The sequence below is a fragment of the Magnolia sinica genome, chromosome 10 (assembly GCF_029962835.1).
Source record: "Magnolia sinica isolate HGM2019 chromosome 10, MsV1, whole genome shotgun sequence".
Classification (NCBI taxonomy): domain Eukaryota; kingdom Viridiplantae; phylum Streptophyta; class Magnoliopsida; order Magnoliales; family Magnoliaceae; genus Magnolia; species Magnolia sinica.
The window spans coordinates 3,047,641-3,074,883 of NC_080582.1; the positions used below are offsets into that span (position 1 = coordinate 3,047,641).

General features: G+C 37.9%; 1 protein-coding gene across 3 annotated transcripts; it reads right to left on the reverse strand.

Annotated features, from left to right (window-relative positions):
- Positions 1 to 532: 532 nt before the first annotated feature.
- Positions 533 to 27,243, reverse strand: LOC131257769 (probable disease resistance RPP8-like protein 4). 3 transcript variants are annotated; one of them, XR_009177626.1, is made up of 11 exons: positions 22,729 to 22,964; positions 18,257 to 21,073; positions 10,640 to 10,683; positions 9,510 to 9,562; positions 7,864 to 7,982; positions 7,578 to 7,781; positions 4,980 to 5,142; positions 4,603 to 4,713; positions 4,061 to 4,273; positions 1,736 to 1,781; positions 533 to 975 (listed from the first exon to the last, which is right to left on the reverse strand). XR_009177626.1 is itself a non-coding variant. In XM_058258653.1 (11 exons), exons 1-2 carry the CDS (start codon positions 27,162 to 27,164, stop codon positions 21,066 to 21,068), a joined length of 2,697 nt encoding a protein of 898 aa, XP_058114636.1. In that variant the 5' UTR covers positions 27,165 to 27,243; the 3' UTR covers positions 533 to 975; positions 1,736 to 1,781; positions 4,061 to 4,273; positions 4,603 to 4,713; positions 4,980 to 5,142; positions 7,578 to 7,781; positions 7,864 to 7,982; positions 9,510 to 9,562; positions 10,640 to 10,683; positions 20,881 to 21,065. The 3 variants fall into 3 exon arrangements, 2 of the variants coding, with proteins under 2 accessions (XP_058114636.1, XP_058114635.1); XM_058258653.1 differs by lacking the exon at positions 22,729 to 22,964 and adding an exon at positions 24,476 to 27,243 and having other exon boundaries at positions 20,881 to 21,073; XM_058258652.1 differs by lacking the exon at positions 22,729 to 22,964 and adding an exon at positions 24,476 to 27,243 and having other exon boundaries at positions 597 to 975.

The window sequence follows — 27,243 nt, forward strand, 5'->3', positions numbered from 1 at the left end:
GGTCCGTGCCGTGTGGGCTCCACCGTGATTTATGTGTTTTATCCATGTCATCCATTCATTTTATTAGCTCATTTCAAGCATAAGCCTAAAAATGGAAAAATAAAATAAAATAAAATAAAATAAATCCAAATCTCAGATGGAACACACCACAAGAAACACATGAACCTCAGGTGTGGCTGATTTTTAGCCCCAGGCCTAATCCGAGCTGACACATGAGTCTCCATTAACCAGACACAGACCTTGGTGCCGCCCACCACAATGTGTATGTGAAATTCACTTCGACTATCAGATCGGTCGGTTCATTCGTAGAGTGGAAGTCCCCAATCCTTCCATCCAGGCCTACAAATGGTTAATGTTAAAAATAAAAAAGAAGAAGAAGAAGACATGTTGGGTCTAAAACATTCCTTAACCTGCCCAACCTATGTGCACTCCTGGCAAGCACCCTATCATTCAGTGTGCTCAATTAAATATTTCAATATGATAGCATGTGAGAGGAAGTCTACAAGAAAATCAAGCCTGCAAGAACCCAACAAAAACAGAAATCAAGACCATCATGTCATCAATTGTCCCTGTGATGCTCTCACCGCATGTCTGAATTGGCACACATGCGAAAGATATGATCTATCCATAAATTAGGGCACGTACCCAAAATCAGGCCGGCCGACTCAGACAGCTAGAGCAAAAATAAATACATTTTTATATTCCACATACGTGTGTTGCGTGCCTGATTAATGACAAGCCAGATTAATGGACTCAATCTTGCACAGTCCAAATGTTGATTGGAAGACACCAGCGAACAAAGTTACAGTGAAAGCCAGCTTTCTGTAGGCGAGTGGATCAGCAGAAGGATATACTACTTTCTGAACAATGGAAGACAGCAGCAGCAAAACTACTGCAACCGGACCGATGGCTCTCCCTCGGGAGCCATTGAACTCCCCATAGCAGCATAAATCAGCAGCGGGACAACGCTGGTATCTAATTTGAGCAAACACCCACAACTCACAATCAGAGAAATTAACAAACCAAGCTCAAAGCGAAACATAAATAAAACAAGGAATTAGAAAGATTCCTCTACACATACCACTAGAAATTAAAATCAGGATTATAGAAACTAAAATCTTAATCCTGAAAAAACCCAATTCAGCAATCATTTAGCATTTAATTGAAATGAAAGTTTCATAAGAACAGAACAGTCTCAAGTATCCAACAAGGAGACTACATTTTAATAGCTTGAGAGAGAAAAAGTAGTAACAAGTTGGAACAAGACACTTTCAGAGACCATACTGAGGATCGAGCCTCGCCAAAAGTCAATCCATCAGGGACCAAGGGTTCAAGGAATGAAAAAATTGCATACTACTATTCACTACAACTGAAAACAAGTATAGGCTAACTATTTTCACGACATTACCACAAAGTTTGGTTTGAGGACTGAAAGATGGTCTTGTCAAAGGATCGAGCCCATTTACTAACACAATAGCCAAGATCTTTCCTCATACATTAACCAAGATATATCAAAGGGACCATGATGAATGATCACAAATATACCAAAAAAATAATAATTGTAGTTCAGGTATGTTCTATCGGACAAACTCCCAATGCAAATGTGTAACTGAGAACGCCCAAATGAGAAGGGGGATAAAAAAAAAAAAACAATTCAATGCTTTCAAGTAGATATTAGAAAGCATAAACCACAAAATAGAACAAGCAACTCAAACACAAGTGACAGAAATCTTACAGAGTTTTGAGATTTGGCGTCTGTGAAAGGGTTGAAGGGATTGGACCTCTACAAAGGCTGAGTTGCTAATATCAGCATATGTCATAATGAACAAATAGTTACCACAAACAAAAAATTCACTAAAAACAGGAACCATTGGGAAGGTGTTGGATTGCTTTTGTCTCTCTTCGTGCTCAAACTCATCTTGTTTTTGCATGAATTCAATGGAAGGAGAAGATGGTATGGAGAGGAAGTCACTGATTTGAAGTGAAGGTGATCAGATGGTAAGAAGTACAGATATTATTGATCAGAACCATACATTGGCTTTCCATTTAAGCCCAAGGTGAATTTTGTTTTTTTTTTTTTTTGTTTTTTTTGTTTTTTTCCTTCTGTACTTATTTTATTTTTTTGTTTATTTTTTGAACTGTTTAAATGACATCCTAAGATTATTCTAAGCAATGGTTTAAAACATGGATTAGGCTTGGGCGGCGGTTTGATCCAACCGCCAGTCCATCTGGTCAGACCCTACTCTGTTTCATTTCAGCCTGAAAATCTGCTCAATCCAAAATCATAAAAATAGAAAAAAAAAATAAAATAATAATAATAATAATAACAAGTATTCCATTATTAGCATAGTGGAACTGTCCGATTTTCAAGTCCTGCACATGAGCTTTGACCGATATAGTTGTTTTTTTTTTTTTTTTTTTCCTTTTACAAATTGTTTCTGCTTTTGACTGATATAGTCCAAAAACTATCCGATCATACAGCCAGGAGTTGGGTCTGGGTTTTAGAACTGCTTCTAAGATCACCAAAAGAAGTTAAATGAAACAACAAATAACATAACATAGGCTATTTGATTAAATCTCTAACCAAACCAATCAAACTATCACCTAGGAGAGTTTCATATAATCAGTCAATGAAAATCATTACTTTTAATAGAGAGCAACTAAAACATGGATGATGAATCCTCTGGAAATAAATAACTGCAGATTCTAACAGAAATTCTATTATTTAGCTTGGAGTTCTGTTTTTCATGAAAATATTAGAAGTAAGAAACCACAGTTTTCTCCAAAAGCTTGAAAATGAAAAACACCTTGAAAGTCTAGCGTTTTGAAAGAAACCAATATCTATAATTTCCTTGAAAAGCTTGAAAATGAAAAACAGTTTGCATCACTATTTTTTTGACAAATAGGGGGCAATAGATATATATTGAGGTCTTCTTTTCTTTTACATCTGAATAAACGCTCATCTGAATAAACATCTCCCTGACCAGTAAATCTCTTTCTTTTACATTTTCTGAGATTTGGGTTTTCTTTCTTTCTCATTTTTTAGTCTTCTTGTTTACTGTCTTTGGGTGATTGATCAGTTTAATTTATTTATTTTTTGTTTCAGATCAAGCCAAAAAAAACCTCACTGTTATCTATAGTTTCTCGAAGCATGAACAGAAGTGATAGAAGATTTGGAAAGGCAAAGCAACTATTTCAAAATAAAGAGAGGTATAAAAAGCTGGGAGTGAGATAGAGCACAAGTTCAAATTGGGAGGAGCAAGAAGGAAGAAGAATCCTGCAACTTTCTCACTAATGTTGCAGGGAAAATCTCGACAATAGTAACGTTTTTTTTTTTTTTTAAATTTTTTAAATTTTTTATTTTTATTTTTATGTATATATATATAAAAAGCGTGGAAGTAGCTTTTCTTCGTTATTGCTGCCTATGTACAATACTTCGATCTAGAGATGTAGCTAAATGGCATTTTTGCATCAAATACAGAAATATTCAATTTAGAGTGACATTTCCAAAGCATGAGAAGTATTGAACTTGGGCTGGCCAAGGTCTCAGAATGCTTATGTTGTAATTTGTAAATAGTAAATACTTGTACTTTTGTTAATACTACTACAGGGGAGAGAGATTGATGCCCCAAAGATTACAAGATTAATGTTAGGGGTCGTTTGGATGCCTGTAAATTAGGCTACCTGTGAATGAAATACATAGTGAGGCTCAACAGCCCAATAAATAGATGGCTGAGATGTGAGACCCACTTGTCGGAATTGAAAACCCGTGTATAGTGTGCAAAGATGTGGGCCATTTCTCATATAATGCCTCATCCTAAGCACATTACAAGTTGAAATGATCCAAGTGGAGGGCTAGCCCCATAATAGAAATTACAAATTTTCAGGTCCAACTTGAAATGTGTGGAATTGCAATCAGTGGTTTGGCTGTCACTACAAAACTAAAGTTGTGTTGCTTCCATTTTGGTCATTTCTAGTTTGAATTAGGTTATTACGATTCAGTCCAATTCAGTGCAGGTGAGGTTTTTAAGAACAACAGACGATGATCAAGTATGGTTACCTGAGAGAAAAACATCTGAACACCTGCTTCCAGCAAGAGCAGCCTGCAGCCCACCTTGTCTACAGCATAGATCAAGACCGTAGTGGAGACAACATTGACAGCTCCTGTGATGACGGCCGAGTAGAGGGAAGCATCGTTCTTGAACCCCAGAGTGTTGAAAAGGACTGGTACATAGAACATTATGGCATTAATGCCTGTGAAATGCTGGAAGATCTGCACCAGTAAAAAAAAAAAAAAAAAAAATTGTACAATTTACAAAGAGATACCAACAATAAAAAGAGGAACGCATACGAAATGCCCGCAATGGACTGCGCTTGCGGGACATTCTCAGAGCTACCTGATCAGGTCTAGAAACTGGGCACTAGCATTAGCAATGAAGATGACCCGCATCGTTAATCATTGTGGGTGTTTATACTGCAATGGATCACTGAAATTGAAGATAACTAAATCAGACTGATCAGGTGTAGCTATGAAAATGACCCGTTTTGTCATTTGTTGTGGGTGTTTTATACTGAAGGCAGAGACTTGTGAGGGAGGCTGACCTGCATGACCACAGCAGTAATCAGCTGTGGGCAGTTGCGTCGCTTGAGGAGGTTCCTGAATGGGTGCTTGACTTCCTTGGCCACACGGCTTGCCTCCACAAGCTCCAGGAACTTGGACACAAAGAAAACTTCAATATAATCCATCACCGATAGGAGAGATTTCGAATTGCTATTGGTTTTACATCCAAAACCTATTTTCATTGAGATTTAATATCGATTCAGTGAAGAAACTGGTGCTTTGGATTAAAAAACAAGTGGATTTGAAAGATTCAGACCTATAAACTCATCATCTAACATTAAAAACACATAAAGGTAAATGGAATTGAGTTTCTCTAAGAAAACTTGAGAAAGAAACAAAGGTAAGAAAGAAAACTCACCTTCTGTAAGAATGACACAGAGAACTGAGAACTCCATCCTCTGCTGTTTTTCAAAGCAGTGAAAGAAGAATCCCCATCTTTACTTGGAAAAATAAATTCCCATTCACTCCTTCCTCCATTGATATTTCATGATTTCCATTGGGCTTGAAAATCTCAGACATCACTAATAGGAAAAAAAAAAAAAACTTAACAAAAGAACAGATTTGAACTGTGATTCCAAAGCAAGGAGAAACACAGAGAAAATTCAACTTCAGCTTCAACTTATAAAGAACCAAGAAACCCAATAGTAGAAGCTGAAGAATCAGATGAAAAACCGCTCGTGAAGAGGGAGAAATTCAGAGTAGTCGGTTATCGACTACAAGCCTAGTTTATCTTTCTTTCTCTCTTATTATTCTTTCTTTCCTGAAAAAGAGATGGAGATAGAGACACACACATATATCATAAATAGGAATGGGAGTGTTTCAATTAATATGAAGATTTTTAGACTAAGTCTGAGAAAAAGGGTGTAGGGAATTGAAAGCTGCTCCAACAACCCACCGGAAAAACAGACAAAACTGAAAGATTAACTCACAGGAGTTTCTTAAATAGTAGTCTCTGGTGCATATCGACCAACTAATATGTAATCGGAACCAATGTTCGAAGTACAGGTATCGCTACAAGTTACGCTGACCAAGGATATAGAAACAATATCGATATCGCCGATAATATTGTTGATAACTAGAAATGCAGGAAAACATGGGAAAAATGGTGGAATTTTCAGCAAAATTTCAGGATATGTTAAAATGTACATATTTGAATATTTGGAAATAAAAAAATTGTAAAAAAATGCATATATAATAAGTTTCCATTTAATGGAGCCTTAAAAGCATGTGTTGTTTTAAGAAATCAGTCCAACCATTCCATCCAGCATATTTAACCATCCAACCTTTCATCCAAACATCCATCGATATTGCAAAATATCAACAACACATGATATTTCACCAAAAATCATCAATAATTAGAAAGGAAATGAAAGATTGTGGTCTCAATATCGCGCATGTTGCGATATCAATAATATCGAGATATTATTAATATTATCAATGACAAATTGAACACTACATACAACCACGTGCCCATGAAAAAAAAATGATTTTTTTTTTCTAATAAATAAAATTCTGATGATATCAATACGTTGGTGATATTATTGAAATATCATCGATACACTTATGATACAAGCATCAACTAGAATTTACTTAGACAAAAATATTGGCGATACATTGGCGATATTGATGCATTGGCAATACAAGCGACACTTAGAATTTGCATAGTTGAAAATATTGACAATTACATTAGTGATATTAATACGTTGGTGATACTTAGTGATACATTGCTAATACCTAGAATTTTCGATACCACCAGCGTTATCGGTATCGCTACCAGTGTTATCGGTATCGCTGAGCTAGAGATAAAGATAATATCGGAGATATTTCGATAATATCGGAGATAATTTGAACACTAATCGGAAACATATTCATTCGTCTAGATGAGGGTGACAAATCCAATTGATTGGGTGATCTTATGGCCCCCACCTTGACCTGAAAATGGATGGTTAAGGCAAATAGCTTACCATTACCAGACATTCGAAGGCTGCATTTGGATGATCAAATGAATCCTAGTGTAAACATGCATGCAAAGGAGGTCAACAAGATTTAACATGTGATATATCTTATCACAATAAGTTCAAATTAGGGGCACAAACATGAAGCATAGTAATTTGCTAACAGAAAATTGGAATGAATGATGAAAAAAAAGAAAAAAATCAAATTCAAGATAAAAACTAAAATTAGGCAACATGACGACGTTTTAAGCCTACAGCTTGATGGATGACTTGGGAGTATACCTCATACTCAAGCCATGGTTTTATGGCATATATGTTCCACAAAAAGAAGGCCGTCATAGTTCATCCACTGGGATACCTTCTTTAGAAATAAGTCATAGTTCTTCATGTGCTGTGAAAACAAATGAGGTTTAAGTACTCCTGGTTTAATCCACATGATTCAAACAATAAGCTTTGATTTTAAGATGAGAGAGGGAAGATCATTTACATCTGGTAATATAATCTCAACGTTTGATAGCTGAAGATTCCTAAGGAATGAATCTGGAAAGTTATCTGATATAACTTCTTCAATAGGATTCTCTAATTGTATTTAACATGCTTAGAGATTTTTCCTCAACAATCATATCTTTTTGTAGACAATATAAGGTCCCGTCTGGGAGCCACACTAAAATCGACCAAACTTACTTTTTGCACAATCGCTCATCTAAGGTCCTCCAAGAAGCCCTTGGATGGTTGATAGTGCATATCTGGTTGTGGTCAACCTAAGTGTACAGGGAGTTGATTTTATAGGGATATATTGTCCGACTAAGAAAGTTGATTTTATAGAGACAGAGTTGTCCAGCTAAGATCTTCGTAATGCTATCAGTAGGTGCAATTGCTACTAGTATCATTCAAGAACAATTCTAAGATGCAAAGCATGCACGACAGTATGAGATTTTCCTATACAATCCAAGGAAGCACATCTACAAGCTAATCCACTTTAATACGATTTAAAGTCTTACTTGCATTGCTCCTTTATGAAGCCCTTCTGAGAGATCAAGTCGGTAACAACTGTAAAACAACAATTTTTATGCTTCATAGCAACATGTGAAGTAAATGGTCCTTGTCCATAGCCAAGATCAAGGATGATTTGACTATCTTGTATTTGAGCCCTTTCGCAGCTGTATATCAAGTATTGCAATCTCAGCCTCATGGTATGGACGGTCCTAGAACAACAATCGGAATCACAAACATATAAAACTGAAAAGGTAAAGATGAAGAGATGATTGAATCTACTGAGAGAGCTACCTGATTCTTGGGGTTTTTCGCAAGTTCATACATAGCCCATTCTGTTGTTACAAGAGTAGTATCTGATGTTTCAATGATTGCTTCCCAGACCAGTTGTTCTTCTATCAGCATTTTCCCTTCTGACAGCAAGAAATCAAGACAACAGTCTATTTTCTATTTGAGAGTGCAATTACAATGCAAGAATTCAGTAGTTGATTTCTGTCATTGTTAAAGAGAACTGCCTTTTTACCCCACTAAATGGTGACCAGAGCATTCATCTAGTGCGTCCCTTGATGGATGGCTTAAATGAAAAAGGAAAAAAATCCCACTGATCAGAGAGATCCTCATGTTGATAAATGGGTTGAAATCTGGACCATTTCTCTAACCTTTGCAAGAATTTTGCCGTATGCCACATTCAATGAAGGAAGACCAAAGATTTGATGGCTAGGATCTTCCAAATCTAGAGAGTTGGGGGGCATGGTCCTTCCATGACAGGGGCTTGTAGATGAATTGCATGGATAAACCAATCATGGATCCCACATGTACAAACTCGGTGTACAACAGGGAAGCTCTCTATTTGTCACCAACAAGGAGTTCATCTCTACAAATATGCAACTTCCAAAAAAATTCTGCACTTGCTGTAGAGGGTGTTTGGTTGCACCAAATTTCATGAAATATCATGAAATTTTGCACCCAATTAGACTGATTAATCATTATATTTCATGAAATTTAGCACAACCAAACGCACAATTCAATGTGAATGTTGGGAATCTGGTAATGGGTTGGGCTTTGGCTGACCCTAAAACAAGGTTTTAAATATCAGTAACAGGCTTCAATCACTGATATGATATGGCCCCACATCTGCCTATATCACCCTGTAAATGCCCCTGTTTCGTGCATGGAGTCGGCAGCTATAGATATGATGCATGAAACCATACCATGACCTGACCCAATCCCGAATCCAACCCATTGACTAATTTTCAATGAGGCCTACCCTGGCCAATAAAAAGAAAAATACCATCCATGGACTCGTTTGGATCTTCTTTGCCTGTACATGTATGAGAGCAACCTACTCTTAGGCATGTGCTTATGCTATAAATATGATTTGTTTAAGGTTCGACAAGCCTGATCTGGGTTTGGCTTGGGCTTCGCATGCATAGGCTGGTCAATTTTCGGGCAGGGTCGGGGCTCAAGTCATTTTTGGTGTGACCGGACTTCACATGTACATGTCTTGTATCCTAAAAATATTTCATTCTAACCCTTAGATTTATCAATTGATACATCTTAGATGCAAACCATTGTCTTAAGTGTCTATTTCTTTGTAGATGTGTGGCCCACTTGATTGATGGATGGATTAGGAGCATTCAAGTGGGAAATAGGAGTTTTTCAATTTCCAAGCCGAGATGGGTTGGCCCAACAAAAATTTTTGGTCTCACACCTTAGAAAAGAGAGATACTGATCCTGATTGACAAAAAAGGTAAAATGATCTTCCTATAAGGGTGGCAATGAGTTGAACTCGGCTAGGCATTCTAGCCGCCCCTTTAAGAAAAAGAGTTAAATGATCAAAGGTTTTGAAATATTTTAATTTAAGAATTTTCTTTGTATCCTTAAATAACCATAGGTCTTGTGAAGGGGTGCATGGCTTCTAACTAGTACTAGGTACTTACCTCATCATCTATTCTCTTCTAATACTTGGACTTGGCATATTGGACATGAATATCTGTTGGGAAAAACACAAGTTAAGAAATTTGTAGTAAGCTCTTTGCCCCAAGTGCTACAGGAACCAAAAAAAAAAAGAAGAAGAAGAAAAAAAAAAAGAGAGGAAAATCAAGGTGTGTACCGCCCGTGCTTCACCATCGCATAAATACATTCCACGTGCATTGGATGCCCGCATTTTAGAGCGTTCATAGCTTTCATCGAATCGAAAAGATAATGCAACATAGTAGTGAGACACTTTTAAAATATTTAATATGCAGTTGCATCCAATATAATCGCTTCTACTTTAACCTTAACATACAAATCGACATGTGTGGTCCACCATAATGTTTTTGTGACATTTAATCTGACCATCTTTTGTGCCATCTATTTTTTCTTGGATATTAAAAATCAAACTGATTCAAAACTCAGGTGGGCCACACAGGGAACAGTTGCGATGGAGACGCCAGGGTCCGCTGTGTATTGTATGTTCATAAAGTGCATTTTACAAGGACGAATGCATGTCCAAAAATCAAGGATATTCCAAAACTCAAGTGGGGTACTACAACATGTAAAATCATGTCGAAAAGTTGTGGCTCACTTGCATTTTGGTAGAAGTAGAACATGACGGAAGGCTTAGATGTCATTAAAACATCATGGTGGGACTCACACGTCGATTTGTACACTAGGCCTAACATAGAAATGTTTATATTGGATGTGGGTTGAGTATAAAGGAGTTCGGGTTGGGCTCCTTAAGCCACGTCGGGTCAGATTGTGAGTTGGGTCCTCTTAAGGTCAGGTTGGGTTGGATTGACCCTCAACCCAACTCAACCTTGCACCCATAGTTCCTATAAGTAGGGCCCGCATTTTGTTGATTTATACCATTGATCTGATAAGCCGCTACTTGTGGATGCATGATGCGTGAAAAATATTCATGTGTGACAATCAAAGCAATTTGACCAGTGGCCAATGCGTCCCATCCGATCAATGGTCCGCATCACGAATCCACAAACCCTACTTTCACAATCTCGCCAGGCCAAAGATCATAAACATCCTCTAATGCAAGACATGAAAGACAGTAAAAACAATCAGTAATACTAACCTGCAAACACCACACTCATTGCAATGGAACTTTACTTTACTGGTCTGTAACAATATTAAACAACAACAGTTCAACTTCTGGATAATACTTTTTAATGGATGAGTCTTAATAATTTTCCACAATAATGCAAGAGTCATAATGGAAATTCTTGTTATCACTATTTGGAACATAATCAACAATTCAAGCTCCAAATCAAGGATAAAAAATGCTAGAAAATGCATAACACACAAGTTACCAAATTGAAACCACAAAGATGCTGGGGATTAACCACGCACTTTATTCCATGTGATCTAAGATTGCACGGCCATGCTTTTATATTGCTTGAGCTTAAAAATGGATGGTCACAGTCGTAGGTCTACATGTACTACAATATAGATTTCTCTTGGCTCACATTCTCTCTACTTCTTTCTTTAAGTGTGTGCTATGGATGGAAAACTCTATAATTTTTTAGTTTATGGAGAAGGCCAAGAGTCTTTCTTTTCTTTATTTACAGCTAGGCCTTTAGTTCTTTTTATTTTTTTTATTTTTTATTTTTTTTATTTTTTTTACATTGAAAATCAAATCTAACAAGAACTCAAAATCAAATTTGACAAGAACTCTTTTTCCTAACTTGCATTAGCCTTTTAATAGGATTTCTTAAATTAACTAAGCAGAGTTACTTAGATCCCAAGTTTTCTAAAACATGTTGAAAACCACATGTATAACATGAGTGGTTACCACAATAACATGTTCCCTTAGCTTGAAAGAAAATTTGTTTATTTGCTAAGAAGCAATGGATATATGCCTGGTTTGAAGTTGTGGTATAATGGGTCATAATTGTTAGAAATGATTTTATTTTTTTTATACACACACCCCACATGGGCACTCGAACCAGTAACCTATAACCTCAGTGTTGAAACGTACTCTTGCTACCACTAACCATGGGTTTTATATTGGCCATTATAAATAATATAATGGTTACTATCATCATTATCATGGTCGTCATCGTCGTCATCATCATTATTATAATAATTTAATCTTAGCGCAATGCTAACATTTTCGCCCTCATGGGGACATTAACAGCATCCTTGAAGCTTCTGATTGACATTTGGGATAGACAATCATAGATCATGCAGTCCATTTATTTGTGCTACTAGGGGCAGGCCATGGTGAAAGTCCTTGTGTTACCCAACAACATATGCGCGCAAGGTTTCGATTTCCATAAATGGATCATAATTGCCAATGTTGGGTTTTTTCCCATCTTCATGGGACGTTAGCAGTGTCTCCAAAGCTTCTAACGGACAATTGGTATGGCCTATCATAAATCCGGACCATCCATGCATTCATGCTACTAAAGACAGGCTATGGTGTAAAAACCATGCCGATTTTATTATCCAAACCCTTTGATTAGCCATTCATTGACCCATGGCTTGCCACCAGTGGCATGAACAAATCGATAATCTGGATTAATGATTGGTAATCCAACTTATCAACTAAAAGTTTTTAAGACATTACTAATGTTCCTAAAGCTTTTAAATTACATGTGTGACGTACAATTATTGCTTTGGATTTAGATAAGGATGCAACACAAATGCTATACTAAAAGTAGTATTACAGGGAGGTAATATCATACCATGATTTCATCATGGGCTTGCCTCTGATATTCCGTTAGGCAAATGTGTCGTGATTCGGAACCTGGGATTCCTTTCAAATCCATTTAGGAATTGAAACATTACCAAAATGTGCCATTTCAATTCCCAAAATGGAAAGTGGGTGTACGCAGATCAATCAAGTTGGTTATCCATTGTAGATATAAGTTCTCACATAAATTACGCCAACCAAATTCAGTTCACTGCGGCTACCCTCTAAAATTTATAAAGTTTGTATAACCAAGTTCAATTTGCTCAATAAGGTACTCCCACCCATTTTTTTTTAGTTTGTCCAATACTTCTTATCTAAACAACATGTTCAGTAGAACTGAAAAATCAATTGAATAATAGTTTTGATGAATTGAATCAAGAATCACTATTATTTTGACATGAGAAAAGGGTGAAAAAATTTTCTTGGGTGGCAGATTAGGAAGATAAGTAATCCCTCCTAGAATAATTTATTCCTTTCATTTATCCCTTATGGGACACCCATATGAGAGCTGCCTTTTGCTTCTCTCTTTTGCTTATTGAGCGAGCTCTCTAGGACTAGGGCTAGCATCTTTTCAGCCTGCCTAGTTAAAGATAGTGCTAGACCAACACCAAGGCTCAAGGAATCAAGGCAGGGCTAGGGCCAACAGAGCATGGCCCTAGTTTGGCCTATCCCCACACCAGGCTACCTAGCTAATGCTAAGAAGCAATTGGGATTTGTTACAGGATACAACTGGTCCAAGATTGATGATCAAGACTAAAATATCAACAAAAATGGAAGATAAAAGAACAAAACGTATAAAGTGTTTGTATGCATCAAAGGCACTGGTATAAGGTATCTCGTCTTCTTGCCATCAGATGTGCCAACATGATACACAGGTCTAAGATCCAAGCCATCCACCAGGTGAATCATAACGTGTAAATACCCTAGCCAACAAACCAAGCCGATCCACTCATCAGGTGGGCCGCCGGCAGTGAAACAAATGGATTGCTCCCAACTTTTCTTAAGTCATCAGATTATTTCTAACAGCATGGCCCATGTTAGAAGGACCCACCTATGAACATCTACAAAAAGAGAAGACCCACATTGGAACATGTGGTGGCATGAAATTGCACTGGCTGATACTTGTGTCAGATTAGCAAACCTCCAAGAGTTTGTGCCCATAAACAACAAATATAATTCCAGAAATTTACAAGAGAATCGCATCACTAACCACAAACAACATGAGTTTTAGGTCTAGAAACCAAAAGAAGAAGCAAACATAGACTTTTAATGACGAGAATGAAATTAAAACCAGAAAAAGAATAGATGAAACTGACACGGCTAGCATCTGCAAGTCTTTGAAGATCTAGACTATCCTCAACCCATGGATCTGTAATAAGAGTCTTACAATCACGTAGAACAGTAACACGAATGGAATCATCCTGTAGCAGTCAGAAAGTAATACAAAGAAATATTGGATAGAAAAGGGGGATTATTACCCAAATACCATAGACAAAGCATAACCCTAGAAATCTCGACTTAGTTCAAAATGTGAATTACTAAGATGCCCTAGATCCAAAATCAAGAAACAAAGCCAATCCATACCATCTAAATTCTGGATGGTGGGTTCTTAACTTAAAAATCATTGGTGATGAAATCCTAGCTATCCAGTCTATGGGCTCTACCTGAAACATTGCTGGCCCAAACACAAAAGTTCCCATTTCTTTTGATCAACTTTGATATATACGGTACCCAAAAAGAAGCATTAGTGTACAACTTCGAACAGGGAGTTTCAACCAAAACCAGTGTTTTCAGTAGCGTGCGTGGCATAGTGGTAGTGTACGCTACGTAGCGTAGCAGGTAGCGTATATCCACTGTAGCGCACGTTATAGGGGTCGTAGCGTACGCTACGGACGCGTAGCATGTAGCACAGGTAGCTTTTTTTTTTTTTTTTTTTTTTAAAATCCTATTCAAAAGGGCTTCCAAACCAAAACCGATGCAGCCGACATACCTTCAATCTTGAGATTGAAAATCTACTTCTAGATGCAAACCGATGCTGCTGACGTTGCTCCTCTCCCCACTATTCAATCTTGAGTTCGAAAAGCTGCTTCCAAACGCAAACCGATCGGCTGTGGAGCTTGAACATTTGCAGTGTTCACTACTTCAATCTCATCTTAAGACAAAAATAAGTACGCTCGTTCCTTTTTTTTTTTGAATTTTTTTCGCTGTACAATGAAAATAACTTGGTATTTTCGGTTTTTTCCTCATTTTTTCCCTTTTAAAATGCCGGTTACTGTTGGTTTTTTGTTCTTTATACTTTTTTATTTTTTTGTGGTATGGCCCACGTGGGCCCCATTGAGGTGCGTGAAGGGGTGGATGTGCATTATTTTCTATGGTGTGGCCCACGTGGAGCCCACTGAGGTGCGTGAAGGGGTGGATTTGCATTGTTTTCTATGGTAGGCCCACTGTGGTGTGCGTATGTGTGTATGTTAATTTTTGTGATTCACTGATTTGTTTGTGACGTGTTTTTTTTTTTTGGTTTAGTGAACTAAAGAGAGAAGAATGTTTGAAGAAAAAGAGAGATTTTGCATGGAAATATGTGGCTGATAATCCACTTGGACAATCACATAGAAATTATATGCTATGCAAATTTTGCGATCAAAGATGTATGGGAGATGTGACTCGCCTAAAGAATCATTTGGCCGGAACCCACAATGGGATAAAGTCGTGCCCAAAAGTGACGGAAGAAGCCAAGGAGGAGTGTAGAAAGGCTTTAAAGGAATATCATGACGGAAAAAATAAAAGAAATGAAGTGTTTCGAGATATTGGGAGAGGGGGATCGACATATCTTTCTGGTCCTGCAAGTGATAGCGCTAGCGTGGTAATGATGCTTTCATTGACAGCCAACTTGGTAGTGGATCTTCTGGTAATCAACCAATGACAAGAGTAAGGGGTCCTATGGATCAATTTGTTAGCAGTGAGCAACGTCAATCCACATTAAATTCAAGGTGGAAGAAGGAAGAAAGAAAAGAAGTATGCAGGGCGATTGGAAGATTTATTTTTTTTTTTTTTTGGGAATGCTTTGTCATTCAACCTGTGTAATAGCCCATACTTTTCAGCATTGTGTGAGGCTATTGGCAAGTTTGGACCGAGATTGAAGCCACCATCCATGCATGAGATGAGAACATGGATACTAAAAGAGGAGGTTGCTAATACTGATAGTTTAATGAAAGCATACAAAGCTTCCTAGAAAACTTATGGATGTTCAATTATGTCTGATAGTTCGACAGATGGAAAGCATAGAAGCATCATTACCTTTTTGATTAATTCTTCAATCAGAACAATGTTTTACAAGTCTATTGATGCATCAGATTCAATAAAAGATGAAAATTTGTTATTTAAATATCTTGATGAAATTGTGAAAGAAATTGGGGAAGAAAATGTAGTCCGGGTTATCACGGATAACCATTCAAGCTATGTGAGTGCTGGGAAGAAGTTGATGGATAAGAGGAAAAGGATATATTGGACTCCGTGTGCTGCACACTGCATATATCTGATGTTGGAGGATATTGGAAAAATGAAAATATATTCTGAAACGCTTGAAAAGGCAAGGACAGTGACCAAGTTTATTTATGGGCATAGAATTGTATTGAGCACGATGAGAAGCTTCATGAATAACCAATTGCTTCTACGACTGGCAATGACATGCTTTGCAACATCATATCTCACCCTTCGAAGTATTTACAAGCAAAAGAATGGTCTTATAGCCATGTTTGCATCGGAACAATGGTGCTCATGTTCTTGGGCTAAAAAACCTGAAGGAATAAAGGTACGGGCTATTATAATGTTTGATCCAAAGTTTTGGTCGAATGTTGCCTTATGTGTTAAGAGCATCATGCCATTGGTAAGCGTTTTAAGAGAAGTAGATTCGGAAGAGAGGCCAGCAATGGGGTTCATTTATGAATTGATGGACTTAGCAAAGGAAAAAATTGCATTTAATTGCAACGACATAAAAAAGAGATATGTTCCAATTTGGAACAAATAGATGAAAGATGGACTCCTCAGCTTCATCGTCCTCTACATGCAGCCGGGTACCATTTGAATCCTCAAATACGGTACTCAAATAAGTTCTCTACACACCCCGAGACAAAAAGGGGATTGTTGGAGTGCATGGATAGGATGATCTCCCATGAAGAGCATGCTGATGCTGATATTTAGTTGGATGAATATGAGAAGAGAAGAGGGGATTTTGGCTCTCGCCTTACACTCAAAACCATGACAAAGCGTTCCCCAGGTAATTTATAACTCTATATTTTGATATTTTCATTTTTATGTAAATTATATTTTTATAATTGGTGAAAGTATTTCATTAATTTATAAATTATAACTAATTTATGCAGCTGATTAGTGGGAACGCTTTGGAGATAGAACTCCACAGCTTACGAAGTTTGCAGTACGAGTTTTAAGCCTCACATGCAGTGCTTCTGGCTGTGAGAGAAATTGGAGTACTTTTGAGCAGGTGACTTTTGTACCATTCAATATTCTAAATTGGCTAATTTTTATTTAGTAGATTAGCAAGTCTTTGATAATTGACCGACATAGATCATCATATGATTAGATCCACGAAAAGAAGAGAAATCGACTAGAGCAACAAAAGCTCAACTCTCTAGTATATTTGATGTATAATATGAAACTGAGAGAAAGAAGAATGAAGAGAAGGGCAGCAATGGATCCAATATTGGTGGACCACATTGAATCAGATGATGAATGGATTGCTGAGAAAGAAGGCCCTATTTTCCCAACTGATCCATCATGGCTCGAAGATCAAAATATGGCCTTTGATATTAGTGCCATTACAACTATTCTAGAGTCTGATGATCCAGTTGCCAGCAATGCACCATCAACACCTAATATTTCTGAAAGAGTTTGCCCCCCACCTTCTTCAAAGAAAATGAAGGCAACTACTTTAAGTGTTTATAGTTAGAGACTAAGTTACATGAACATTTTTAACAAAGAAAGTAAAAGACCATTGAATCTCTTTTTCTTTTTTTCTTTTTTCTTTTTTAATAAATGTGTAGGTGGTCCCATGGGAAGATTTCTTGCTCCTATAAGAGAGGAAGGAGATATAGGAAAGAGTGTTCATGGTGTGGATGATGTACATGCATAAGTAGATGCTGATGCTGACGATGAAAGGCCTAGACCTGGTAACGAAGTGAATGAGGATGACGACAACAACGATGATCTATTAGATATAGATGAGCTTTAGAGTTTAGACACTAGAGTCTAGAGACTAATTATTGAGAATTTGAGATATTGATTTTGAGGAATGTGACATTTATATATTTTGTTTTTTTCTTACTATTTAATATTTACAATATATATATATATATATTAAAAAATAGAAGTATTGTGTAGCTTACGCTACATGCTACGGAGGGTTGAACACTACGCAACACGCTACCGCTATTTAAAACACTGACAAAAACACAAAAGGGGTTTTCGGCTTGTGCAAGTGAGTCCTCTGGTTCCATGATCCAAACTGTTGATTTGATGGGAAATGGTTGGGAAGCTCCGTGCAATGCACAAACCATTCAAATAGTCCTTTTCCATGATGAACTTCCTAAAGTACAATTAGTGACAATCAAACAGGTAGTTACCAAAGAAAATGTGGCAGCAGTCCATCTCTAACCAAGGCCAAAATTACAACAGCCAGGATCTTTCTATGTGGGACAGTGGAGCATTTGACATCTATAGTGGAACTGGGCTCCACTTGTTGAAACTGAAGCACTGTAGAAATTCTCTATCACGCATTGTATAATACATTAGAAGAAAGAGTGGTCTGTAACAAAAATGAAAAGTTGCATGTAATCAATTCTCAAAAAGAATATTACATGAAAACAAGCATACACTATTACAAATCGAACATTACATGAAATGGTTGTGACACCTACTAAATATATCATGTCCTAAAATGGCACAAGGTAACATATCAAAAGATTGTTAGGAAAACATACATACATCTATACTCATGCTACAATTTGGAATGTCATCCAAATTATCATGCACCCATCACCATCAAATATGAAGACCCACTAGCAGCCTCTCGATCAGGCCACCTAAGAACATCTCCAAGGGACAATGGCTTGGACCACAAAATCTCGCTCCATGTGCTACAGAGATGCCAAGGAAAGTAATGGTTCATCACCGAAAGGATAAGATTATCCTTAATTCTTCCCACAATCACCTGACCATACTATCTATTTCTCTTGAACCACCCTTCATTACAAAAGTGAGGAAAAAAACCATTGAAAGGTTATTGATTCCCATGCCACCATTCTCCTTACCCGTCCAATTGCATCATGTGTGTGTCATCACGGTCTATCATGTGAAAGAAAGAGCTGGAAATCAATCCGTGATTAAAAACTTGATAATTACATGTCAGAATTTGCTTGCTTAAATCTTTAAAAGCATTTAAAGTGTATACTTACGTTAAGAATAAAACAGGACGGCCTTAAGTGTCCAGGTGCCACAGTCCATACAGCTGAGGCCTCAGTTGGAGGATCCAAACTATTGGTCTCATTGGCCCTCCCTTGGATGGAAGATGCTCCTGAATTCTTACAAATCAAAGCACACAATCCCTCAAGAAATATCCTACAAACAGAGGGTTAAAAAATATACATCAATTGTCTAGGGAAGCTAGTAAAACTCACCTAAAACTTATAATACATTGGTCCAGGAATCAGGCCAACCACAAATCAGGTGACCTAGACATGGACAATGGAAATTGACATCCACATTCAAGCTGCATGGATGGTCCCATCACATTATCCGAGTAGCCTGAATTTTGTACCAGGGTAGTTATACACTGGACTGTAACTGATAAGCAGCTTTGATCATTTGCATTATAGAAACTCTCTAGTCAAGCATTGGTGGAACCCGAGCCTGGATTAGGGAAAATTGCTTCTACTTTGAAAGTTATATTACAACCAAACTTAGATAGATTAATAAACATTATAGATATGAAGTCACCTCACAGGTGCCAACATAGATTCTCGTATAAATGAAATCTGTTACTGAAACCAGAAAAGTGATGTGCTACCATTCACACTGCAACCTGAAAAGTGAGAGGCTGAGTTCGAAATGGGACCATTCCAAGGGATGCTTGGTGAGGTTTGTTGGGAATTCACAACCCTCGGCTAGCTTCTCTTACATTCCAGGCAAATACAATTTTCGTAACTTGAGAAGATGTTGAAGAGTAAACGATGTTGGAATTCTCTGTCGTATTCCTGATGACACAAACAAAGACTGGAAGCTGTCCAATTTAGCAATTGATTCATACAACACCTCAATATACGCTTCCAACTCTAAACATATTCCTAATTTTCTAAGATTGGTCAGATTTGGCAAGCAACTGTAGATCCAATTGCCGGCCATTACATATCTCACAGTCTGAAGGTTACTTATCTGGTCAGGTCGTGGATACCCTTCAATAAGATACACTCCCAAAGAAGTCCAGGTATGCTTCACATGGAAATGTCTTAACAGTTGCATATTCTCAATTGTGACGGGTATTTAGATGTGATAAACGGATGTTAAAAATAGATTTTGTAAATTGTGATGATTGCCTATTGATGGGAGGCTTTTTAATCCAGCATTTGTACAACCGAGGTATCTCACATGGATTAGCTCACCCATGACCTATCTCACTTGCTACCTTTTCTACTGGCAAATCCTTTAGATATAAAACCATAATCAATTTAAAGGCTCTGTAAAGAAACTTCTCCTGCTCATTTTCAAGCCAGCCTTCATCTTCGGGAGCGAACAGAACTGAACAAAGGTGCTGAGTGGAGCAATTTAAGGAAGTGTACTTACAAACCATAAGCAATTTAAAGCCGCTGTAAAGAAACTTCTCCTGCTCATTTTCAAGCCAGCCTTCATCTTCGGGGGTGAACAGAACTGAACAAAGGTGCTGAGTGGAGCAATTTAAGGAAGTGTACTTGCTTGTGGCATTATCATGAAAGGAAGTGTACTTGCTTGTGGCATTGTAATGAAATGCAATTTGACAGGACCTAGATGCAGGCAGAGCATTGATGTTCCCACCATGAATAAAGGTGAGCAATAGTGATTAGATCTTCCTGCATAAAAAATAGGTTGTTTCACTCCTTAATCTGGGTTCACTTTAGGAATTGTTAGTTATGCATGGTATGATACCTAAAAAAAGAAATATGGCGGAAGCCCTCCTAGGCCTACACTGTAAAGAAATTGCTTTCTATTTCAATTTTCAACTAGCATATTACAAGCAAACAATGCATAAAGTGAAATAAATCCAATACTAAATGAAATGTTTACACGAATTGAAGTACAAAACATATAACAGATATTAGCACATGGTAGCACATTGAAAGATTTGTAACAAAAAATACATCAATCCTCAGGTCACAATTGTAAAATATCATCCAAACATCTCATCACCATCTAGTCACCATTTCACCATTCTTCACTCCATCTAGTCACTTCGCATGTGCACGTCATTGCAATCTCTCTTCTATGAGAAAAGATATAGATATCAATTTATGATAAAAATCTGAAAGTTAAGCTAGAATTTGGTTGGTTAAATCTATAAAAGAAGTCAAAGCACATACCTAGCTTTAAAAACTAGTCGTGGATAAACAGGAAGTATAACTGCATAGTGCAAATGGTTAAAGTGTCTTGATGCACATTACAAGTGGGACCAGCAGTTCAGAGATTCAAACTTGGATTCGATAGGCTCCACCATAGATGGAACACACTCCAAAAATCTTACAGATCGAAGCACCTAATCTGTAGATCACCAACCTACAAAAGGCAGTTAGGAAAATAATACATCAATTGCCTGGGAAAAAGATGGCCGAAGATTGGATGGCAAGGAACTCCCAAATAGATTTGCTAGGGTCATAACAAATAGAGAGCTTTAAAATTGTAGGAATATTACTAACAGAAACCAATTGCTAGCTCAGGACGTAAAATAACTATATTCATCATTATGGGCTTCAAGCATGGATTGAATACAAAGAAATCCAAAAGCATTGGCTCCTTAATGAGCTCTTTATATGCAACAAAAACTACACTATGCAATTGAACATTATACATGTTGCAACGCAAATCCAAAAGCATTGGCTCTTCAATGAGTTCTTTATATACAACAAAAACTACACTATGCAATTGAACATTATACATGTTGCAACGCCAACTATCATATGGGACCAAACAAGTCAAAAATCATATCAAGTTAACATAAAACAGAGGATAAGCCCACACACTTGTAAATTCGTGACCATCCACATGCAGCCACACATGCTAATATGAAATGCATGAGATCCCAACTTCCCATTATATGAGCCGCACACAAGAATCAGGCTTTTCACCCCTAAAGTTGGGCACAATATACAAAAGAAATAGTTGGTTAATATCTTTTCCCCTCTCCCATTTTATTAATAACAAAATGGATTCTTCCGATGTATAAAATAAAAATTCCAATGGCTTACATCCATTTGTTTTGTACTAAATGGTCCACCCAATGAGTAAAACACTTGATTTTAAGCCAGAAGTTCTAGAAAGTGTGGCACACTTGATAGAAAGCCCTTATCCAACACCCTAATGCTACGTTGGTGCATCTGGCTACATTTGGTTGGGCAATGCTCCATACATGTGGCCTTAGGAAACCTCACCCATAACTTATGCCTTGGTCAAGGAATCAGGTCAGACCTATATCAGATGAACCAATCGTATGCGAACAAATGGATGATCAACATTTATCTATTCATCTATGGCACATGAGATGAGCGGATGGCCTGAATTTTGGACAAGGGGAGCTATATAGTGCCCCCCTACTTTATCAGCAACTTGATCATACATATGTGTAAAACTCTCTCATCAATTACCTCAAAAGTGCCCAGTAAAATTGCCAATAAAAATCAGCAGACTACAAATCAAATCTCTGGTTAAAGCCTAAAATGATATGCAACTATTCTTACCAAAGCAACTCATCAGCAAAATAGAAGTACCTAAATATAAAAGCTGTCATGATGCACTTATTCCATGCAAGTGAGTTTGGTGGTAATCCAAGTTATAAAAAAGAATCGATTTCAGGGTCAAAACCACTCAGCTTGGAAGTTCCTAATCCTTCATTCGCCGTACTAAAAAAAAATGGTTAGGGAAAAAAAAAAAAAAAAAACAGCAACGGTTTGTTGTAAAGGCCAAGATTGGATGGTTAGGAACTTCCAATTGGGTCAGGTTCTAATAGAATACCTTGCAAAATTGTAGACATATTACAAATGCGACTCAATTTTCATCCTAGATAGGAAATCACCATGTTTAGTCAATATCAGCTTAAAACTATGGACTGACCACAAAATTCAAACTCCTTGGCTCATTGATGTCCTCTGTGAACAACAAAAAATTACAATGCTGCCACCAAAAGGAACAGAGATTATAGAGCAAATGTGATTCACCTTGTTAGTTGTCAAGCTTGATTTTTGCACACTGTCATCTTCACGAGGAACTCCCCTTTATACACTATTGAATATGCTTGGCACACTCACCAGTTTGGCATGTGTTGAGTCTATGATACGCTAAACAAACACAATAGAGAAATGCCGAGGCCATTCATGTGAAGAGGCAATCCATAGCACACATGCAAACATGGCATGCTTGTAAAGCTAACATTCTTTTCCCTTAATGGAAAAAAATTTGTAGGGGGGGTGGGGGGGTGAGGTTGGTGGTTTGCAAATTCTCACGTCAATAATAAGATAGCAAATACCCACATTATATATATATGATCAGCAACACTGGGATTGAAACACCGCCCAAACCCCTATGGAAGGCAGCAGTGGGGAATTTTCTGCAATGGCCAAAAGCCCAACGGAGCAATGACGCATGGAGGTAGAAGGCCCACGGGTTGTGAACTTCTTTTCCCGAAGAAGAAGCAATGACGGTATTTGAGAAATAAGCATCGACTAACTATGTGCCAGCAACGGCAATAAGGCAGGTGATGCAAGCGTTATCCGGAATGATTGGGCGTAGTGTGGTTGCAAGTAAATACATCGTCAATTCACCATTATTGCAAATACCCACATTTTGTTAGTTTTGCACAACTTCCATTAGCAATTGTCAGAAAAATGAGAAAATGCCCATATGGAACATACCATAAAATTCTTCTCCATGGGAAGAACATAAACCATTTAATTCTCCCCCATATGAAACATAACTAAAAGCAATTTTGATTTTTTTTTTTTCCTCCCAAGTTGTAGAGAGAGAACAAGGTTTTAAAGTAGAGGCAGCTGTCTTTTTTTTTTTCAAAATATGCCAAAAAAGTAGACAGCCGTTAGAAAAAACTAACCAAAAGTCAGTATTTGCAATAACGATAAATTACGAATGTGGTTATTTATAAACAATTTTTTATGTGGGTATTTGCAAATACCTTGTTATTTTGTTAGCTATTTGTGAAAACCCCTAAAAAGATCCAGTTGCTAATGCATCCTCATGCCATCTAAATAAGAACATTTTGTGCGAATGGAGTCCTCGAGGTCCTTGGCTTAGCTTATTCATGGACGAGCTCCAAGTGTTGCCTATTGATGGATAAACCCCAAGTGTTGCCTATTGATGGATAAACCCCAAGTGTTGTCTATTTGATTGATCCAAACAATCCTTTTGGCAGGCCTCATTGGGAATGGCGATTGTTCAAAAATCAAACTAATAAGAAGATGTTGACCATCCAATCAATGGCCTTCAAACATAAAATGGTCTACAGTCCACATTTAACAAGTCTGATCAGACAATTAAAGTTGTCAAATCAAAGTGAATTGGCTGAGAAGGGTCAATTAGATGGATGATGTAGTGTTTTCTTCCTACCATACAGTGACCTGTGCATGTCAAACCGGAGGACCGCTAGAATGGTTTCATCCAAAAAGTGTATTGGTTGAAGCATTTCTTCAAACGATTAGCATGCAGATTTCTACATAAAAATAATCAAACACTTCCCCGAACTATAGAATACTTTTATCTTCCTTATAATGTATGGATACAAACTCTAAACGAAATGGAGCATTTAAAAGAATAAATTACATAAAGAATATAACTAGAATTTAAAATTCATGAGACTATATGTTTTTCCTAAATTAGAAAAAAAATCATATGATGATACTAAGTTCAAGTATCAATTAATTGGTAAATTAAAATGAAGGGGGAAAGAAGTCTCACAAATGTATCGTTTATGGGATATGCTAATGGAAGGTATGTGCCGAAAATTATGCCAATCTTCGCCCCTGTCTACTCGAAGCCTTTCTTTGAATTCATCGGGCATCCCCAACAACTCCAATTCCTTGAGGGTAGTAACGTGTTGCAGTCCATCTGGAAGCTTCTTCAATTGCCGGCAGTCACTGATCCCTAAATGTAAAAGGCTTGGCATAGCTCCTTCCTCCACTCTCCACTCCTTTAATTGACGTAAGCATTGAAGACGCAAGGATTCGAGTAGAGGAAACCCCTGTGAAGAGCAAGCCATCTCCACTCCTTCGTATGACGCATCGAGCAATGAGAGAATCCGAAGGTTTTTCAGCTTCTCCAACATTATCAGTGGGTCTTGATTTAAATGGGAGTATGCTAAGGTAAGCTTGGTGAGGATTGTTGGGAATTCAGTAGACTCCAGTAACATTCCATGCAAACGCAACTTTCTTAAACTGAGAAGATGTGTAAAAGGAAATTTCGATGGGAATTGGTGTCCCTTCACAGTCAAGGACTTCAGGCAGTCCATTTTGACAATGGATTCATTCAATACCTCAGCATACGCTCCTCCATTATCTAAAATTATTCCTAGTTTTCTAAGATTCGTAAGCTTTCCCAAGCAACCCTTCATCCATTCGCCAGCTTCTACATATGACAGGGTTTGCAGGTTACTAATCCGGTCGAGTCGTGGATGCCCTTCTATCACACCCGGAGATACACCATAATTCCCAAATACAGAATTCACTTGGACATGTCTTAACTCCTGCATCTTCCCCATTACGCTGGGTATAGTGATGTCATTATGGGATGTTACAATTAGTGTTTGTAAATTGTGAAGATTGCCTATCGATGATGGGAGCCTTTTTAACAAAGTGTTGGTAAATCCGAGGTACCTCAAGTGAATCAGTGCACCTATGCCACTTGGTAGCTTTTTTATCCTTACATTGTGTAGATCTAACACCCTGAGCAATTTAAAGCCTGTGTAAGGAAACTTCTCATCAACTTTGGTGTAGGTCAGCAAAGACCGAAGCCGTGGATTGTAAGATTTTAAATTAGTGCACTCACTTAAGGCATTATCGTAAATTGCAAGTCGACGGGCTGTAAATGCGGATAGAGCATCCCCCTTCTCACGATGAACTTGGAGAAACTTATCTTCCTTTGCTTCTGATATGGAAAGATCCCGCAAAAGATCGTGAATACGGCAACTTTTAATACCCCCGCTTGAATTTCTTTTTGCAAGTTGAATCATGCTTCGCTGAATCAACTCTTTCAGACAATCTTCTCCCATCTCCTCAAGTGTTTCATCCCCTCTCCTCTGCAGTAACCCTTCTGCGGCCCACAATCGAATAAGTTTCTTAGCGAGGAACTCAGAGTCTTCTGGAAAAATCCCCAAGTATAGAAAACATGGTTTCAAGTAATACGGCAGATCTCTATAACTTAAAGACAATATTTTAGAGATTTGGGGTTGGCCTTGGACAAATTGCCAGCTAATGGTCTTGCGTACATTCTCCCACTCCCATGGTTCTTTTCTAGATAAGAGCCCGCCAATGACTTCGATCGCAAGAGGTAGACCATGGCATTTTTCCACAATCTCTCTTCCTAACTTCTCCAATTCCTGAGGGCAACCATCATCTTTTCCTGGGAATGTTTTCCTGCAAAACAATTCCCAACTCTCTCCTGTTTCAAAAAATCGCAATTCATACAGCATGCTCTGTGCATCTGCATGTAAAGCTACGTCTTTCTTTCGAGTGGTAACAATGACCCTACTTCCGTTGTTTGTATCTGGGAAAGCATCCTTGAGAGCATCCCAAGCTTCATTTGTCCATATATCATCTAGTACCATCAGGTATCTCTTCTCTTGCAAATACTCTGAAATTTTATGCCTCAGCTGAAAGACGTCCATTTTCTCCACTTTATTGAGCTCCTCTTCTGAGAGCACCATATAGCAATTTATGATGTTCATAAGAAGATCCTTTACACCATACTCTTGGGATATAGAAATCCATGCTCGAGATTGAAAATGTGTTTTAACATGTCTGTTGTTATAAACTTTCTTGGTAAGAGTGGTCTTACCAAGACCACCCATTCCGACTACAGAAACAACGTAACGGCGCTTTCCCTCTGTCAATTGATCCACCAATATCTTCAAATCTTTCTCAAAGCCAACAAAATCTGGTTCTTGAGAAAGAGGAGAAGTGAGCCTCCACTCTCGGATGTTTAGACCAGCGGAGCTCGTCCCTACTCCCTGCCCTATATTTTCAATTCCATAAACCAACCTACTTTCCAAGATTGCACGGATTTTATTCTTTATCCGTTCAATCTCAGAACCCACCTTATGGAGAGTCATCAACTCATTGAAGACGAAAGCGTACCTTCTAATCCGGCCCATAAATCCTCTTCGCTTCAAGGCTGCTACCTTGAAGAGAAAGGTATCGATGACATCCTCAGCATCGTATGCAACATCCCTCACGTCCCGCACCCAGTTCTTCACCCTTTCATCTCTTCCTTGTTTGGCGTCTGCATCTTTCAAGAAACATAGCATCCGCCTAAATTCTGCGTCGAGCAATTCGACTTCATTGCGAACCCCATGTAAGAACTCGGCTTCTTGAATGAGCTGGTCAGCGAGCTTTTCCAGAAGGACCTCGACAACGGACTCAGCAAGGGCCATCTTTCCTCACTCTCCTTTTTTTTCTCTCTCTCTCTCTCTCTCGCGAGAAACAAATTCAGATCAAAGGTTTCTTTCCTGA